Below are 21,268 nucleotides of genomic sequence, written 5' to 3' on the forward strand. Positions count from 1 at the left end.
CTATAGCATTTATTCTCTTATACCCTCTATTATTGTGGCGGAAGCTGTCCGACCTCTTTCGCATGCTCGAGACATCGGCCGGCCACAGCTGTACCCGGCTGGTAAGAAAATGGCTCAGCCTCGCCAGGCTGAGGAAGAGATAACGCGGTCTTACCAGATTATAATACTACCAGATATATAATACTACCTCATACATTAAAGGTAGTATAAACATATTATATATGCAATTCTTAAACATGCAAAGCCTTTGTAATAGTGGTATAAGTGTATAACATTTTACTATGCATCTAATAACGCACTGAATGACACGAAATAAAACACTCTATATGACATGACGTATTCCACACTACATGAGATGGTGTAATTCATACTATAAAACATGACATAAAACATACTGAGTTGCACGATGTAAAACCTACTGCATGCCATGGTGCAGAACACAATGCATAACATGATGCAACACACAATGCATGACATAATGTAAAACACATTGCATGACATAGTGTACTATTTACATTCAGAATGAACCTAATAGCCTTATAGGTTCAACAAATAACTATTTTAACGTAGCAATTAATTATACCATCTATCCAGTTTAGTTTGCCTTCAACATTCATTTGAATGAACAATATTACATTACTAAAGACAGGAGACCATAAGGAATTGTCTGAATTCTGGTTAGCAAGCCAAAAGAGGTTGTCTGATCTACAACCCTCTGTTCACAGGGATCGCAACTCCAAACTTGCTGCTGCTTTTTGAAGAAAAAATACCACTTTCTCTTGGTACTGACAAGTTGAAGTGGCCAGAGAGATACAACTGTCTTGCTGGTGCAATTTAAGAGATCTCCAACCAAGTCATTTATTTATGATGATGTTTGCTGTTGCACTGTGACGCTGGTACAATCTGGAAGCTGGTGGAATGCAGAAGATTTCTAGCTAGTCGATTTTTTCAGAAAGATTCAACAATGGTTGTAATATTATGTCTTGTGCTGGGCACAAGAATGAATATAACCATACATGCAGAGGTATTTACATGTATACCCTAGAGGGTGGGCCTTAATAAGTTCAAGAGGGTAAAGAGGTTGGCTAGTTATATGAGAGTTACAATAGAAACAGGCTACACCCTCAACACACGATTAAGGTGTATAAAATGGCTACTCCTATTATACATATACATATAATGATTACGCAGACAAAAAGAATAATTAAGGATATGTACAGTTTATTGTTTGTACCAGTCCACATCTTACTGAAGAGAAAATAAAAATAGAAATAAAATATTTAATCTAATGGAGTAGTGTCTGTCTGTCCATGTACTTTTAAGGTATTGAAAATAGAACCCTACGACTCTATATTCTCAAACTCCATGAGATATTTGTAATGTATTTCTTGTCCAAGTAATTATTAAATTTAAACCGAAATAATTAACATCTGAATTGCTATTTCAAAAATGAGTTATTGATTTTGTATTTTGGCAGTCTATATTCATAAACATAATGTAAAAAATTTTTGAATATTTTTATTGGAACAAGAAAACTAGCAGACCTTTTACAGTAAAACTTAAATTGAATAATATTAAAACTTATATTTTTCTTCAATGTGTAGAAGAATGAATTATGAAATGAATTATTACAAATAGAATTGTGCAGACTGCAGCAATTGCATGCCTTTCAGTTATACTATTAGATTAAGTATAATATGATAGCTTACCGTGTATACTGAACAAAAAGAGTTGATAAAATAGTAATGTAAGAGATCATATTATAAAATAAATAATTCAAACATAAAATGAATGGTAAGAGGTCTATAAATAAGAAGGAATAATGGACGGTTGAACGGATCATCAATAGTTCTACCAAAGTAGAATGCTCTGGGAGACTTCACTGGACTCTCTAGTAACTGAGGATTCAGCCCTCATACATAGCCAGGGATCCTTGAATGGAGCCAACTGCTAACTACAAACACAAAGGCTAATTGCCATATAGTAGCATCTTAAGCTTAGTAGAAAAACAGAAATCGAATCTGTGTCCCAAACATGGATGTGTACACTCGGGTAGCCTGAATAACAAAGTATTAAATATACAAAACTTTGGCTGTACGAACCAAGGCTATGGTAGTGGGAACCAAGGCTATGGTAGTATAAATCAAAGCTATGGCTGTACAAACCAAGGTTATAGTGGCGACAGTAGGAACAAAGGCTTTTGGCAACTATAATACATGTTTAAGGTAAGGAATGCAAGAAAGTTAGACAAAAGGAAGGAATCATAACTAAGTCAGTAATCACTGCTATAAGCTAAGTGAGGAATATAATCATGGGATACCAAAGCATGTACCTGAGCATGAAGGGGATGGTAGAGGACTTGGGTACACGCATCTGACATGCCTTTTAACCGACTCACCACGTCACCCGTCCCGACATCATAAATGTAAACCTGGCAAAATGTAATACGGTAGTAGTGCTGATATTATTAGGTGCAAAAAGGAACTCATGCAGAGACAAACAGGATCCTGAAGTACTAATAAGGTGTTTCATGACTAGTGCACGTTCTGAGACACATAATGGTAAGGGGAGTGAGATGCCAGAGCAATATCTAATGAACTCACATATCTGTCCTCTGAGCCCACTGCCACATATTGTCCATCAGGAGAGAAATGGCAAGAGCAGGGTAAGGCTTTACTCGAGTGAGCCTCCAACTTCCTCACGGACCTGTGAGTACATTGCAAGACACCTGCATGCTGACGCCAGCCGTATCCGTGTGGTTAAAAGGATTCAATGTCTCTATAGTTATGAGTACAGTGCTCTGTTTCAAGGAATAAACACTAGTTCAGTGCTGTAACTTACTCAATAGATAGACACTTGAAAGAAATGCAACCCTACCTTGGTTTCCAAACATCTAAAACCTCCGACAAATAGGAGTGCAAACAAGAAGCAATTGCATAGTTTTTATTTTACTTCTGATGCTGAATTAATAATTTTAACTTGAAGGACACACAAGATAAGCTCAGAAAAACCAAGTTTGTGGCCATTTCATGATCTCTCTTTCTCATTATACTTAATATTCAACCTTTGTGTGAAGACAAGTTTGTTGTAGTTTACAGAATGCTGCCTTGAGTTTGTTTTTTGATTGGTTTATTAAAGTACTAGTTGACTGCCCTGACATTGTGTGGGTAATAAAAACAGCTTGTAAACAGTAGCAGGTAATTTAGTTGCCTTTGGCTAAGTTGAATAATTACCCAATAGCGAAATTAGCAAATTGTCAATTTGAGTAACTTAAGCTAGTAAGTTAAGCTTGCTTTTATTGCCAAACTTACTATATTAACAGCAATGAAGTCATGAAGCCAGTTTTTTGTGAAGTTACGCACCACACAACGTAGTTATGCTTACTTTAATTCATGTAATAAGTACATGTACAATTTATCCATTGTATCGCAAGTAGGCCGTGTGGCTTAGCTCGCTCTAGAACTGGAGGTGCTGAGTTCAAATCTAGTGAAAAATAGATTTTTCATCCCTAAAACTTTTTCACGGTACTGGACACCCGAAAGACAGACCAACAGATAAACACTGATATTTATATATAGATTATTTCATATTTATTTCGTATTACAATATCACGCAAGATCTTTTGACAGATTTTTTATTTTATACACAAATCTAATGAAATGCGATCAACCTAAGAGCTTCTGCAGATACAACAGGCAAGACACTCCAAAGCCTGGCATTGTATATTAATGTAGAACTTATGAGAGATTCAGTATACTTTAATGTAGTGAGAGATAAGAGTATGAGAGATTCTCATGAGATTCAGAGTGCTTTACTTATTACCTGATCTTTTAGTATGTAGTTTATTATGTAAAGTACGTCAATGTATTAAAACTATTTGCATTATTTGAATGTGAACAGTCTGAACTTCAAACTGCCCTCTGAAACTGATTTTGTTCAGAAGCCAAAGGTAAATTGTATTACCTAATCCACAACAAAGAGTGAGAGCATTTTAGCTTAGTCTCAAATGCTAGTATGGAGGTTGGCCACCTCAACCACTGATTTTGTTTGATAACTCAGCTAACTGCAGACCAACCTTTGTGTGCGCAGGTCCCAAAGTTTGACTCCATCATTGATTGCTGAGGTCATGAACATGTCATAGGCGCAATGAGGAAGGCTGCTATACACACTCCCCTACAATGAGTTATTTCCCACATTCATATTCAAATACTTCATAGAATTGATTAACACGAAAAGCTCTCTGGCTCACACCAGCCTCACCTCATTAATGGTGATGTGGTGAGCAGGCTTGGTATGGGACTGCTCTATGATCCTTGAGTGACATCCACGGTTCATGTCAAACACCTGCACAGACTTGTCAGAGCCAGCTGCCAGTACCAAGTCTTCAACAGACACTCAATGTTGGATGAGCATGAAAATGTAAAAAATCACTTACCGGTAATTGTAATAAATTTAAGAAGGTAAATGAAAAGAAATCAAAAACATTTCCTACAAATGAATCTGGTTTAAAAAAATTCAATGAAAAAACTTTTATAAGATGCCCCGTTTGACCAAAATGCTGAAATATGATGTATAAATGTATTTGCACAAACTTAAAACCTTTTTGATAAAACTGAAAGCTACACATCAACAAATTTCTATGAATATGATGCCAACTCAATATATAAGAAAAGAACTTTCAGCTACTTGGCAGAATAAGTAATCATTCCAAATTCACAAAGAAACATGGAAAAGATGAACATATGGTAAGTTGAACTGAAGGAGAGAGATGAACATATGGTAAGTTGAACTGAAGGAGAGAGATGAACATATGGTAAGTTGAACTGAAGGAGAGAGATGAACATATGGTAAGTTGAACTGAAGGAGAGAGATGAACATATGGTAAGTTGAACTGAAGGAGAGAGATGAACATATGGTAAGTTGAACTGAAGGAGAGAGATGAACATATGGTAAGTTGAACTAAAGGAGAGAGATGAACATATGGTAAGTTGAACTGAAGGAGAGAGATGAACATAAAGTAAGTTGAACTGAAGGGAGAGATAAAAATATGGTAAGTTGAACTGAAAGAGAGAGATGAACATATGGTAAGTTGAACTGAAAGAGAGAGATGAACATATGGTAAGTTGAACTGAAGGAGAGAGATGAACATATAGTAAGTTGAACTGAAGAGAGAGAGAGAGATGAACATATAGTAAGTTGAACTGAAGAGAGAGAGAGAGAGAGAGAGAGAGAGAGAGAGAGAGAGAGAGAGATGAACATATGGTAAGTTGAACTGAAGGGAGAGATGAACATATGGTAAGTTGAACTGAAAAAGAGAGATGAACACATGGTAAGTTGAACTGAAGGGAGAGATGAACATATGGTAAGTTGAACTGAAAAAGAGAGATGAACACATGGTAAATTAAATTGAAGGGAGGAGAGTATATGGGAAGTTGTTATCCTATCATAACGTTGTATAAGTACTGAGCAGGGAGTGTATAGCAGTATAACTACTGTATATCATGCAGGAGGATTAGCCAGACAGAAAGAGAACAAATAACATAATGCAGAAATAGGTCATATAGGAATAACAAACATTCGCGGCCATACTACACAAAGTTTGACTGTCAGCAGACAGTCTCATTTGAAAGAAGACAACAGCATACGATGATGGAACATGTCTTACGAGAGTAAAAAGTGTTAACTGCATAGAAAGATGTGACAGTTTGGGCAGACTCCATGCTAAGCTGAGTAACCAGCTTGTACTTGCTACCATTCTCATACCTGCAATACAAACATTCAGACTAGAACACTAAATTGACAGTCATCTGATATGGTGGTGACAGTCTGATTTCAACCAACTCAACTTTCAATTCATTCCAACAGCAAGCATGTATGAAAACACAACCTTGACACTGAGAAGTTTATAAACATAAACAAGGGTGATAAAGTAAAGAACAGAGGGAAACAAAGAACGTGTAACCTTATAATTGATTACAGAATAGACTCTTGATTTTTGGCTTATATCAATGATTTAGCGAGTTTCTTCTGCGCTGCAGGTTACTCATCCTAACTAACCAAGATAAAACTGTTAGCCTGAGGTCCCATTGCTTCACGTTGTCATCACTGTTATTAATATAAATGCTGTTCTTATTGTAAAACATACAACACAGAAAGCAAGCTCATGTCTATAGCAGAAGTAGAGCAATTAACTTGCAGTAATGTTGCTATCGATATGCTTGGCTCCATTCAAATTCAGTCTCGTATCAGGCAATCATAATACTTGCATACCTCATACTACACTATATAACAATAAACACTGACCTCTTAAGATCACTTTTTGATGTGTCTATATAATACTTGTACAAAAGAAGGTGATTGCCAGAAGACATCAATATAAATTTGTCCAGGTAGTAGAATTGGGCATGCTTAACTTCACCAGGCAGAGACTAAAATAAGCACAAGAAAAGACAACTACTGTTATTATGGATTCCTCTTTGCATTCGGTGCAGAAAAAGCGTAGATGTTGGGTTATTTATTTCTATAACGAGTCTGCGTGCCCAGGTAAAAATAGTGAGTGACTTAAAGCTAATGCATTACAAAATCAAAGAAAAGTACATGGCCAGTCAGCAAACCCACCTGAATAGCCTGAGCTCCAGAACTATCCGACATGTTACCATGTAATCTGTTGATGACGAGCATTGGATTCTCATAGTCTTTGCTCCATAGATTCACAACAGAATTGCTCGCTGTCAGCATATAACGAGACAGAAAGCTCCACTTACAGGAATGTACGGCCCCAGTATGACCTGCTGACACAAACTCACCATGTCATAAATTGATCCTAAACCAAGCAATAGTCTGCTTGTGGTGTTACATGTCATGGAGTTTGGCTAATACCGCAAATGAAATAGTAGAATCTGCAGCCATGTTTATTGATCTAAAAGAATGCAATACATTTGACATGCTGCTGTGATATTGTGATATGATACTGTGATATGATACTGTGACACAACAAATATGAAAACAAGCATTAGATGTGTCCTTAGGATAAATCGACCAATGAGTAGGAGACATTGACTAATAAAAGAACAAACTGACCAATGAAGAAGTTAAATGATCAATGAGGCAGCTACATTGACCAATGGGAAGACACTTTGATCAATATGAGGAAACTAGGTGAATGCCTGGCGGTGCCTGGATAATAATAGTCCTTGCACAGAATATTTATTTTTATTTAACATATAACAACAGTTACTGTTCTAACTTTCAAACTACATATCATGAGAGAAGTGTTTGGTGTAGGTGAAATAAATTAAGAGAAAAAATAAAACAACTGTAAAGGTTTTCAAATTTTGTCAAACAACTGCAACTTTCAAACTTGATATCACGAGGAAAATGTTCCGTAAAGGTCAAATAAATTGAGAAACAAAATAAAACAACTATAAATGTTTAAATGTAAATGTGAAATAATTAGCAAGTAATAGCTAAATTAAGTCTGTTTTGCTATAAATGATTACAATATATTACATTGCAATGTATTGTTAATATTGCACTATATGTTTATATTACATTGCTATAGACTGATTACAATAAAATATGATTTGGTAATGATACAATTAATACAAACTGAAAAAACAAAATAAAAATCCTGAACATGTTAAATTAATAATAACGACCTGTACATAGAAGTGTGTGTCTATAAAAAAGGTTACTGTTCCACCATCCATCAAAACGTTGAATACAACTATACTGGTACCTCTCGATACTAGTACAAATGTAAAAACGAGATATCGTACTGTCTTTGTCTGACCGAACGGAGAGAGAATTTAGAGGCTATCCCTACTCGAGATAATATAATTGTCCGTGTGAGAAGTATTAGCTTTTACCGATTTAGCAATCGAACCTTGTGAAACACCGAAAATAGAAGTGTAACAGCACATTTGAAAATTACAAATTACAAAATAGGTAATTGTAGCAAAAATCTAGTTGTTAAACAATTTCAAAAAATAACAAATGCAAAGGTAATGTTAGTTAACAACCAAAAGCGAACACCTATGCATACGGTCTATGATAAGAGCAATAGAATGCTAAGGACTGAATAGCTCAGTGGTTACATGCGTTGTTTGAAACTGGTGGTTGCAATCTTGGTGAGTTCACGCAGCCACCACATTCATTCTGTATGATTATATGAGTTCATTCTGTATGATTATATGCGTTCATTCTGTATGATTATATGTGTTCATGCTGTATGATTATATGCGTTCATGCTGTATGATTATATGCGTTCATTCTGTATGATTATATGCGTTCATGCTGTATGATTATATGCGTTCATTCACGCATACAATCATACAGCACGCAGCCAGCTTTTAATTCCAGAATAAACCAAAGTATTGGAGCTAGAGATTTATACATAGAGATGAGGGAAATGGATCAAAAAAGGGAGGAATGTAAAATAATTAGTGAGTAGATGCTAAAATGGCTGAAAAGAAAAGAGAGAATTGACCTGAGTAGGCAGTACACTTCTTGTGACTCAGTGGTAATTTGAAGGAATAAACTTGGCTATTGGCACAGGAAACGGAGAGGTTTTGTCCATCTGTGGAGAAGTCCATCCCCCTGTTAGTGATAGAAAAATCCTTGTGAAAAAATGAGGTAAACGCGCATGCGAGGTAATAAAAGATAGGGAAACCATACATTTTCAAATAAGAGCGAAGGAGGCTTGAAGCTGAGGAGGATAAATATTGGTGATACTAGTGACAGCTTACAATATCTGAGTAGGTCGCGTGTCTGCAGTTATTATCTCCCCTTTTAACTTTTGAATAGGCCCAGCATGAGACGGATAGGATTTCTTTAGTTGGCTCGTAGTGACTGACTTGTTAGGCTTAAAACTAACTGACTGATTATTTGCTGTCCGAGGTTGAAACATCTTCACCCTGAGGCATACAAGATCAAGTTCCAGCTGTGAGATCTGATGAGCTCATGGTGAGGACATATATACACAACGGTTGAATGTATAAACTTATTGAGAGTATATACACCTGCGCCTACATGTATGAACACACAGTGAGTATTTATAACCTACATCTAGTACAGGTACATGTATAATACATTAGAGTGTGATAATGAACAAGACTCATAATTTACAGAAACAAGATGACAGGTACCATATCATTTGATTCAATTTACTAATGTACTTGTACGTGTACATGCATATGTAATATAGATACACATTTATATGCATACATGACATGCCTGTACATGTATGTACATATGTAGCATTCGTGTACATGTGCATATGTGAAATACATGTACATTAATATACCTGCAGCCTCCTAATATGTTATTTTATACACCTACTACCTCTACACTATGTTGTTATATACACTTGAAGCGTTTAAATTATAATGATTCTCCAAAAAAACTCCTAAAATAAAATGTGCTCTATTCTTACTTAGCCTGAGTGCTTGCATAGCCAGATGATCTCACTTTTGTATGATAGACTAAGGGCTGGTCCTTGACACCTTTTTGTGTCTGTTTAGGTTTCCTGTTAACACTCTTAACCTTAGATGGAGGTACTTTCGGGAGAAGGTTAGAATGTAGGGGCGAACCTGTCTGTACTGGAATCCTGTAAATGGATACGTCATGAGCAATTAACTCCCAATTAAATAACACTTGCACGCTATCTAGTACCGGACAAAAAGCGGAATACAGTAGAACCTTACTTACAAAAGACTGTACGTACCAAACTTCTAAGTCATGAAATGTCTCGTAATATAAATTTAACTTTGACTCAAGAATGAGGTTTCTAGATATGAAAGGCTGGAAAGCCTTTTGTATTTAGGCCGGTTTGTTTTCTCTGGCACCAGGTACAACGCATCTTACTCTGTTTCATCTTTTAGCAAACATCAGCAAATGGCAAGTGTCTTGCTTTCATTTATTGTATACTTTGGAGTTATCATATATCACATACAGAGTAGGAAAACTCTAGTTTCCAGCGATTCAAGTTCTGGGTTTTTTGTATAAGTTTTTCAATTATGAAGTGAAGACGTCATCCTACTTACATTCTTAGAACATTTATTTTTAGCAAAATAAAGCAAGATACATATTGTAACACAACAACCAATTCTTCTGACCGCCATCCAACTTCCCGTGGTCGTTTCTTAGCCTCTTCTAAACAGCCAACACCAAAGGTGAAAAAATATACCATTCGTAGTTGTTATTTGTTATTTTTCTGTGGGTTCTTCTATTCATGTTATTCTATTTATTATATAGTCATATAGTTAAGGTCGGGCATTCAGCTAGTATAGTCATATAGTTATAACACGTATTTCTTACAGGTCTTAATCCTTACATGAATTTATCATTTATACAAATATTACCGTATTATGTTTTGTAGAGACATGAAACAAATCAGGGCATTTATATTTCTAAAATGGGTTTTTACTAACAAAATGGCTTACGGAACAAATTAAAGTTGTAAGCAGAAGTTCCAATGTATTTAACGCTTGGGTTGAGGAAGAAATGATAAGTATTGACAAGACATACATAGCTACTATGGACAATCGACCCTCCTTAACTTCCTGGCTAGCCATGTAGGCAGCAACAAGGTTGAAGCTTGACAGCCTCAATTTTCGTCCAATCAGATCTTCTGAGACACACTTGAGGCAACCTTCGCTCTCATCGATCTCAGCCTCACATAGTTGGAGAGAAGCTGAGAAGATACACCCAAGACCAGAGTCTGCAAGTCAGACCAATGTACGACTGAATGGATTAACACAAACAAATGGGAGTCATGAGCCTAAAAGAGTGTACAACTCCAAATTAACTGGTCATAGATTACAATGAGATTTGTAGTGGGAATATGGTTGCTAAAGCCAAAAGTAAATCTCACAACGCTATTTAATAAACCTCAATACATTACTAAAACTGACTTCTGTGTTAAACTAACCAGTGTACAGTAAAAAAAATATTGCCATGGCAACAATTCTTAAATCTAAGGTTATCTTAAGGTCATCCTCAATGAACTAGAGCGGTTTACATCAGTGATCTCTATTGAAGTTTGCTGGATGGAGGACGCACCGGAGAGTGAGTAAATGGAAATGACATCACAAGTTCGTGTGTTGAAGAGGAGAACATGAGAAGTTGTGAGTACCAACAGCAGGTCTACCGTATGAAAGAGAGACCTGAAATATGTAAAATTTATTGAATAGATAGTTGTCAGCTTTCTTCATCAAAAATATACAAAACAATTAGTCTTCATATCTACAGTCCGCATATTTCAATACATACTAATAGGAACACAGGCTAGAAAAAGTGATGAAAAAGTATGCCAGCATGAGTGAGGCAGTCAAACTGCATGAACATGAGTTCAAAAGAATATCTTGCGAATCTATCTGAATGTACTGGTTGTAAGAGTTGTGTCCACTCCCTCTGTGTTATTAATGCTGTCCTACCTAAATGTATTGGTTGTAGGAGTTGTGTCCACTCCCTCTGTATTATCAATGCTGACCTATCTGAATGTATTGGTTGTAAGAGTTGTGTCCACTCCCTCTGTGTTATCAATGCTAACCTGACTAGATGAATTGGTTGTAAGAGTTGTGTCCACTACCTCTGTGTTATCAATGCTGTCCTACCTAAATGTGTTGGTTGTAAGAGTTGTGTCCACTCCCTCTGTGTTATCAATGCTGACCTGACTAGATGAATTGGTTGTAAGAGTTCTATTCATTCTCTCTGTGTTATCACTGCTGACCTACCTGAACGTATTGGTTGTAAGTGATGTGTCCATTTCATCTGTATTGTCAAGAGGAAGGCAGATGAGCTCCAAGGCTACTATGGAACTAGAATGGGAAGCGGGTTCACTGTGCTCTGCCTACAGTGATGATTATATTGTATCAATAAGTTCTTGGTGTATAAGAAATCAAAACATATCGGAGCACATGTTTAACTACATGGTACACACTACTTCTCACCATATATGCAGGTACATGGTATAGACTATCTCTTGTTATATATCCAGCTACATGGTACACACTATCTCTTGCTATATATACAGGTACATGGTACAGACAGACTGTTACTATATGTACAAAGTACATGGTACACATAGCCTCCGACTACATATACAGGTACCAGATACACACTACCCCCGCTATATATATATATATATATATATATATATATATATATATATATATATATATAATTTATTCATGTAAAACCTTAGATACAAAACAACTTCATTACTATTAGTTTCATGTCTGTTACGCAGACAATCATCTGATGATTGTCTGCGTAACAGACATGAAACTAATAGTAATGAAGTTGTTTTGTATCTAAGGTTTTACATGAATAAATTTTATATTTAAGCTCTGATCACTCATTGAGCACTATTTAGCAGCTTTAACACACTACATTGGAATATATATATATATTTATATATATACAGGTACCTGATGCACACTACCTCTCACACACTGACATCTGATACTATTCTGCTATCTCCTAAAGAAGACTGACAAAGCCTTCATGATATGATTACCTGTGGCCAATTGTTGGAGGCTTTGCTACTAATCCATAAAGAGCAAGCCTACAGTCCATTAGTTTATGTTGCCTTTCTCATAAGTACACATGCATACATAGCTCACAACCCTACGTACTACTTAGCTCACAACCCCACGTACTACATAGCTCACAACCCTACATACTACATAGCTCACAACCCTACGTACTAGATAGCTCACAACCCTACGTACTACATAGCTCACAACTCTACATACTACATAGCTCACAACTCTACGTACTACATAGCTAACAACCCTACGTACTACATAGCTCACAACCCTACGTACTATATAGCTCGCAACCCTACGTACTACATAGCTCACAACCCTACGTACTACATAGCTCACAACCCTACGTACTAGATAGCTCACAACCCTACGTACTACATAGCTCACAACTCTACATACTACATAGCTCACAACTCTACGTACTACATAGCTAACAACCCTACGTACTACATAGCTCACAACCCTACGTACTACATAGCTCACAACCCTACGTACTACATAGCTCACAACCCTACGTACTACATAGCTCACAACCCTACGTACTACATAGCTCACAACCCTACGTACTACATAGCTCACAACTACATACTACATAGCTCACAACCCTACGTACTACATAGCTCACAACCCTACGTACTACATAGCTCACAACCCTACGTACTACATAACTCACAACCCTACGTACTACATAGCTCACAACCCTACATACTACATAGCTCACAACCCTACGTACTACATAGCTCACAACCCTACTTACTACAATAGCTCATTGAATCCTTCAGATGAAGGTCATGGACAAGAAGACTATCTTAGAAGTATTATGATGAATTAGTTGCAAATAATTGCTACTTTGTGTGGACAATAAGCTTTCTGCCATGTTAGAACACATTCCATAAACTTCTACCTTGTCTCCAAAACCTACGACCACAGTCGCGGTGAGTAGACAAAGAGTTATGTAGAAGGGTGTTATCTTTATTATAAAACATTCTTGAACAAGTACTTAGTACACAGACACAGTTATACATACTGAATGGTTTGAGGTTAGGACTTTCTCTATGTCAATGGAGGTTCTCTGGGAGAAGTCCGAGTCTGAGCTGATATCATAGAATCTGACCTAAACCACAACATGGAAGGATAGGAATCATGAAAATTGGCTCAGATATGCTGCAGTAAAAAAATAAAAAGTGATATAAATTAATAACATCAGAGTATGATGCTGTCAGAAGTAGAGATGCAGGTGTAAATCAAAGTATAGCAATACGAAGGGAATAGACCACAACCTAAATAAAAATACAACAATGGGACAATGCAATACCTCAGCATACAATCCATCAGAGGTACAATGGAAAAATACAGTGTGATGATGGCGCATTACATGTACTTTCCTTGGCTCGAGAAACAGAATGATTTAGAATAATTGCTTCAATTTATCTTTTGGAAATATTTATAGTTGTAGTGCGGGCACATATTCACAATAGCCCATGCTCAAAACAGACGCAAAGCTGATTAGCTGCCTTTAATAGCCCTGTGAAAAATTTGTTTCACAAAAGTGAGGGGAGAGTTGCTACAAATTGATGCGCTTGAAGTGGAAGCAAACCGCAACCTGCCCTGAGCGCTGTACTGTGTTGTTCTATATAATACCATCAGCACAAAAAAGCCTCCAGCCTGTCATCATAATGGGTCTAGTGTAGTGATGATGGCCAAAAAGTGAAATATTATGAAGTAGAGTTATCTCCACACGTTTTACACACATCAGCAGCATCAACATTAGCTTATAAGGTAGTGAAAGGTGAGGAGATGAATAGTGGAGGATCACTGCAATTCATGAGGAGGTGAGGCCTAGTTATACAGAGTTTGTCAGAAATATCGAGGAGTAATACCAGATGTTAATATTATCAATAAATATTATTATAGTAGCAGTAATGAGTGATTAAATTATAAACAGTACTAGTAGACAACTAGCCAGTCAGTAATAAACAGTACTAGTAGACAACTAGCCTGTCAGTTATAAACAGTACTAGTAGACAACTAGCCAGTCAGTAATAAACAGTACTAGTAGACAACTAGCCAGTCAGTTATAAACAGTACTAGTAGACAACTAGCCAGTCAGTTATAAACAGTACTACTAGATGACTAGCCAGTCAGTTCTAAACAGTACTAGTAGACAACTAGCCAGTCAGTTATAAACAGTACTGGTAGATAACTAGCCAGTCAGTTATAAACAGTACTAGTAGACAACTAGCCAGTCAGTTATAAACAGTACTAATAGACAACTAGCCAGTCAGTTACAAACAGTACTAGTAGACAACTAGCCAGTCAGTTATAAACAGTACTAATAGACAACTAGCCAGTCAGTTATAAACCGTATTAGTAGACAACTAACCAGTCAGTTATAAACAGTATTAGTAGACAACTAGCCAGTCAGTTATAAACAGTATTAGTGGACAACTAGCCAGTCAGTGATAAACAGTACTAGTATATAACTAGCCAGTCAGTTATAAACAGTACCAGTAGACAACTAGCCAGTCAGTTATAAACAGTGCTAGTAGATAACTAGCCAGTCAGTTATAAACAGTACTAGAAGACAACTAGCCAGTCAGTTATAAACAGTGCTAGTAGATAACTAGCCAGTCAGTTATAAACAGTACTAGTATATAACTAGCCAGTCAGTTATAAACAGTACTAGTAAACAACTAGCCAGTCAGTTATAGACAGTACTAGTGGACAACTAACCTGTTAGTTATAAACAGTACTAGTAGACAACTAGCCAGTCAGTTATAAACAGTACTAGTATATAACTAGCCAGTCAGTTATAAACAGTACCAGTAGACAACTAGCCAGTCAGTTATAAACAGTGCTAGTAGATAACTAGCCAGTCAGTTATAAACAGTACTAGAAGACAACTAGCCAGTCAGTTATAAACAGTGCTAGTAGATGACTAGCCAGTCAGTTCTAAACAGTACTAGCAGACAACTAGCCAGTCAGTTATAAACAGTACTGGTAGACAACAAACCAGTCAGTTATAAACAGTACGAGTAGACAACTAGCCAGTCAGTTACAAACAGTACTAGTAGACAACTAACCAGTCAGTTATAAACAGTACGAGTAGACAACTAGCCAGTCAGTTATAAACAGTACTAGTAGACAACTAGCCAGTCAGTTATAAACAGTGCTAGTAGACAACTAGCCAGTCAGTTATAAACAGTACTAGTATACAACTAGTCAGTCAGTTATAAACAGTACTAGTAGACAACTAGCCAGTCAGTTACAAACAGTACTAGTAGACAACTAGCCAGTCAGTTATAAACAGTACTAGTAGACAACTAGCCAGTCAGTTATAAACAGTATTAGTAAACAACTAGCCAGTCAGTTATAAACAGTATTAGTGGACAACTAGCCAGTCAGTTATAAACAGTACTAGTATACAACTAGCCAGTCAGTTACAAACAGTACCAGTAGACAACTAACCAGTCAGTTATAAACAGTACTAGTAGATGACTAGCCAGTCAGTTCTAAACAGTACTAGCAGACAACTAGCCAGTCAGTTATAAACAGTACTGGTAGATAACTAGCCAGTCAGTTATAAACAGTACTAGTAGACAACTAGCCAGTCAGTTATAAACAGTACTAGTATACAACTAGCCAGTCAGTTATAAACAGTACTAGTAGACAACTAGCCAGTCAGTAATAAACAGTACTAGTATATAACTAGTGAGTCAGTTATAAACAGTACTAGTAGACAACTAACCTGTCAGTTATAAACAGTACTAGTAGACAACTAACTTGTCAGTTATAAACAGTACTAGTATACAACTAGCCAGTCAGTTATAAACAGTACTAGTAAACAACTGGCCAGTCAGTTATAGACAGTACTAGTAACCAACTAGCCAGTCAGTTATAAACAGTACTAGTAGACAACAAACCAGTCAGTTATAAACAGTACGAGTAGACAACTAGCCAGTCAGTTATAAACAGTACTAATAGACAACTAGCCAGTCAGTTACAAACAGTACTAGTAGACAACTAGCCAGTCAGTTATAAACAGTACTAATAGACAACTAGCCAGTCAGTTATAAACCGTATTAGTAGACAACTAACCAGTCAGTTATAAACAGTATTAGTAGACAACTAGCCAGTCAGTTATAAACAGTACTAGTAGACAACTAGCCAGTCAGTTACAAACAGTACTAGTAGACAACTAGCCAGTCAGTTATAAACAGTACTAATAGACAACTAGCCAGTCAGTTATAAACCGTATTAGTAGACAACTAACCAGTCAGTTATAAACAGTACTAGTATACAACTAGTCAGTCAGTTATAAACAATACTAGTAGACAACTAACCAGTCAGTTACAAACAGTACTAGTAGACAACTAGCCAGTCAGTTATAAACAGTACTAGTAGACAACTAGCCAGTCAGTTATAAACAGTACTAGTATACAACTAGCCAGTCAGTTATAAACAGTACTAGTAGACAACTGGCCAGTCCGTTATAGACAGTACTAGTAACCAACTAGCCAGTCAGTTATAAACAGTACTAGTAGACAACTAACCAGTCAGTTACAAACAGTACTAGTAGACAACTAACCAGTCAGTTATAAACAGTACGAGTAGACAACTAGCCAGTCAGTTACAAACAGTACCAGTAGACAACTAACCAGTCAGTTATAAACAGTACGAGTAGACAACTAGCCAGTCAGTTATAAACAGTACTAGTAGACAACTAGCCAGTCAGTTATAAACAGTGCTAGTAGACAACTAGCTAGTCAGTTATAAACAGTACTAGTATACAACTAGTCAGTCAGTTATAAACAGTACTAGTAGACAACTAGCCAGTCAGTTACAAACAGTACTAATAGACAACTAGCCAGTCAGTTATAAACAGTACTAGTAGACAACTAGCCAGTCAGTTATAAACCGTATTAGTAGACAACTAACCAGTCAGTTATAAACAGTATTAGTAGACAACTAGCCAGTCAGTTATAAACAGTATTAGTGGACAACTAGCCAGTCAGTTATAAACAGTACTAGTATACAACTAGCCAGTCAGTTACAAACAGTACCAGTAGACAACTAACCAGTCAGTTATAAACAGTACTAGTAGACAACTAGCCAGTCAGTTAGAAACAGTACTAGTAGACAACTAGCCAGTCAGTTATAAACAGTACTAGTAGACAACTAGTCGGTCAGTTATAAACAGTACCAGTAGACAACTAACCTCGATCCAAAGACTCAGTAACACTCACCATGCCATCATGTGAAGCAAGAACAAACTCCTCTTTACTGCGGTCCATTATTAGTAGAGCAAACGGTGATGAACTGATTATGGATGATCGGTAGAGAAGCTCAGCCGTCTCTGTATTCCATATCTGTCCAATATGGAATGGTTTAACACTAGTATAACATGCATCGATGCGTATGTAAAATAGCTGATAGTTTCATTTAGAGGATATCTAGAAGTCTTTTTGGCAATTGTGTAAACTTTGTTTAAACAGATTTGAAGAGAAATAAAGGCCTGCGATATGCAGTACTTGGGTGATCATATGCAAAGAATGTAGAAGGGTTAATGGAGTGTAACTCAATCAAAGGAAGAAATAGAAGGTGACTACAATCGACAGTGAAATGTACAGCCTTTTGTTATCGACTACGTTCCTATAATAACAGCTTATAACACATCTCCAGTGTTACAACATTCAATGGAGAGGAAGCAAAATTTTAGATACCAGGAAACCTTTTAAAATATCAAATACAACTCTACTTATACCTACCTGCTACTGTACTATATTATACATAAGATTGCAAATGCATTTCAAGAAACTCATTATTGTTGCAACTCCCACGCGTCATCATTGGAAAGAAAATCAGATTGGATCACCGTTGAATAATTTTACCTTGACCCCATCATGAAAGATTGGACTTACCATGTATGACCTGTCAACAGATGCGGTCACCAGGGTAGACTCATAATGGGGACAAAACTCCGCACAACAAACTACATCTGTGTGGGCTTGCAGCTCGTGATGAGTATTTTTGCCCTGCAAGAGGAATAAACCAAGCTTGAATGATTTGAAGCAGCATACAGAAAGTCAGCAACAACCAGAGGCAGAAGGCATCATGCAGGAAGTAATAGTGAATTAGTAAACAAAAACAAAATATTTTATTAAAAAAATGAAACTAATTATAAATATTATTATGGAATGAAAATGACCTACAATCACAAAGATATTGATGCCTGCACAGAAGGCCAGCATGTCCTGTCCATGTCCCCATGCTATGTAAGTCACCTCATCGGCGGGAGACTGCTGCATCACACTCCCTTTCACTTGTAAACCTATGAGAATACACAACTGTTAACAATACTTATGTAGCTTTCAGTCTTTTGAAAGGACGAAAATGTATTTGAATGTCATGTTACCTTTTTACTCTCAAACTATCAACTGAGACTATGTATACTTCTAAGTCAATATTATTAATATATTTACTCTGTTAGAGTACAAGCGATCTCTTCTGAGGCCTAAGATGCAAATGCCAAATTGAATACGCACTGAATTAGCACAAAGTTCTTCTCATCAATTAGGCTAAACATATAAGATGTATCTACAGAAATATTATAAAAACCTACTGTTATTTATTCTCATAGATATCATAGATATGTAATGTCATGTACAAGCAGGTATATCACAAATGCCCACTCTCATGCCCGTTCAGAGATGTCATAGACAACTAGTGTTACGGACCAGCAGGCATATAATAGCCACCTAATTTCAAAAACTTTCAGGGAAAGTCATCTAGTGTTATGTATGTATTGGCAGGTATATCATAAGTACCCTCAGAGATGTCATAGACATCTAGTGCTATGTACAGTCAGAAATATAAACACCTACCATTATGCTGATTGATAAGACATTCAGTGATATTCCATCTAATGATGTAATCCTTGGCAGCGCTGACAAGTTCAAGAGGTTCGGCTTTGTAAGAAAACCTAAGGCAGCTCGGAACTGCACGGTGCCCATCAAGCGTTAACACTAGCTGAAATAGATATAGAGAACGTCTAATGGCTGTAATACATATAGAGCATGCCAAATAATTGCTACATACAGAAACTAACTAGTAGCTGTTAGAGACAGACTAACTAGTAGCTGTTAGAGACAGACTAACTAGTAGTTGTTAGAAACAGACTAACTAGTAGCTGTTAGAGACAGACTAACTAGTAGTTGTTAGAAACAGACTAACTAGTAGCTGTTAGAGACAGACTAACTAGTAGTTGTTAGAGACAGACTGTTACATGCATACAGACTTGCCAACAACTGCTGAAAGATAGCCTAATGACTGCTTTTTAAAAGAATAGATAGATGGCAGCTGTAGAAAAATTTTCTAAATATCAATGACCAAAAATGTTGCCGTAATTTTTGAAAATTATTTCCCTAAAATAGGTTAGCGATCAACTTGTAATTTAACAAACTTGTAGTTCTGTAGCTTACCTCCATTCTATCACCTTCAACTGTACTGGCATATATGTCAATGCCGCATGCTTTGTTTGAAATGGCTAAATACATGCAGTTCACAGACGTGCAATATGTACCAGCCACATCTGATATTACATTAGGACATGTAGAAATCCAAGGAACCATCTTCCCTTTCCTTCACTGTAAGGCACATACATTATTCTCTGGAGAAATGCTGCAGCACTTAGCAAGAAATAAGTAGTTTCCTATAAAAGCATTTCTGATTTCAAAAACAGCAGGTTTAACTACAAATAGGAGTCTCACTAGATTCGTTTGGAGTGCATCATGTATCAGTATCAGAGACAAGAACTCATGGATTTGTCTTCTTTAAAATTAATGAAAACAATGTAACTGTATGTAGTCAGTAGTGAATACAACTAACTGTATGTAGTCAGTAGTATATACAACTAACTGTACGTAGTCAGTACTATATACAACTAACTGCATGTAGTCAGCAGTATATACAACTAACTGTATGTAGTCAGTAGTATATACAACTAACTGTATGTAGTCAGTAGTATATACAACTAACTGTATGTAGTCAGTAGTATATACAACTAACTGGATGTAGTCAGTAGTATATACAACTAACTGTATGAAGTCAGTAGTACATACAACTAACTGTATGAAGTCAGTAGTACATACAACTAACTGTATGAAGTCAGTAGTACATACAACTAACTGTATGTAGTCAGTAGTATATACAACTAACTGTATGAAGTCAGTAGTACATACAACTAACTGTATGTAGTCAGCAGTACATACAACTAACTGTATGTAGTCAGTAGTATATACAACTAACTGTATGAAGTCAGTAGTACATACAACTAACTGTATGAAGTCAGTAGTACATACAACTAACTGTATGGAGTCAGTAGTACATACATGTACATCTAGCTGAAGCCTACAGCGACTGCCACTTAACAGTAGTTAGTAGTTAAGAAGAGAAGCAGGCCAGACATCAGATATATATAAAAGCATCAATATTCTGCCATCACTCGCCTTCATCATAATCTCAAAATCAAACATAACCAGACATCATGAGCCACTGCAGTAGATTGTTTTTAGAAATATTCTACATTCAGTGTAAGTCTACTTGTATTATTTTATTTCACTATTGTATTGTTTATTTGCTACTTGTCTTGCATTGCTTCTGGCGTAATAAATATAGGCATCAGCTATCTAAACAATCTACCTTGTCTTTTAGCATAA

At 36.5% G+C, this 21,268-nt stretch overlaps 1 protein-coding gene across 1 annotated transcript; it reads right to left on the bottom strand.

Moving 5' to 3' along the window:
- Nucleotides 1-1,498: 1,498 nt before the first annotated feature.
- LOC137406064 (WD repeat-containing protein 27-like) lies at nucleotides 1,499-20,141 on the bottom strand. Its single transcript, XM_068092584.1, has 20 exons — nucleotides 20,033-20,141; nucleotides 19,436-19,580; nucleotides 18,764-18,882; nucleotides 18,473-18,586; nucleotides 17,798-17,920; nucleotides 13,579-13,665; nucleotides 11,736-11,851; nucleotides 11,062-11,165; nucleotides 10,528-10,720; nucleotides 9,434-9,607; nucleotides 8,748-8,915; nucleotides 8,489-8,598; nucleotides 6,619-6,788; nucleotides 6,304-6,428; nucleotides 5,666-5,763; nucleotides 4,261-4,382; nucleotides 4,076-4,173; nucleotides 2,604-2,706; nucleotides 2,333-2,431; nucleotides 1,499-1,954 (listed from the first exon to the last, which is right to left on the bottom strand). Exons 1-20 carry the CDS (start codon nucleotides 20,105-20,107, stop codon nucleotides 1,907-1,909), a joined length of 2,391 nt encoding a protein of 796 aa, XP_067948685.1. The 5' UTR covers nucleotides 20,108-20,141; the 3' UTR covers nucleotides 1,499-1,906.
- Between the last annotated feature and the right edge of the window lie 1,127 nt (nucleotides 20,142-21,268).

Source organism: Watersipora subatra, chromosome 10, assembly GCF_963576615.1.
Source record: "Watersipora subatra chromosome 10, tzWatSuba1.1, whole genome shotgun sequence".
NCBI lineage: Eukaryota > Metazoa > Bryozoa > Gymnolaemata > Cheilostomatida > Watersiporidae > Watersipora > Watersipora subatra.

What these genes read in the sequence shown, in the direction of transcription:
- LOC137406064 (XM_068092584.1), bottom strand. Translation starts at nt 20,107, where the DNA reads ATGTATTTAGCCATTTCAAACAAAGCATGCGGCATTGACATATATGCC. An exon ending in CTGTTGACAGGTCATACATG is followed by an intron (nt 17,921 to 18,472) that starts GTAAGTCCAATC and finishes CATATTGGACAG; the next exon opens with ATATGGAATACAGAGACGGC. An exon ending in TCCTAACCTCAAACCATTCA is followed by an intron (nt 11,852 to 13,578) that starts GTATGTATAACT and finishes TCATCACTGTAG; the next exon opens with GCAGAGCACAGTGAACCCGC.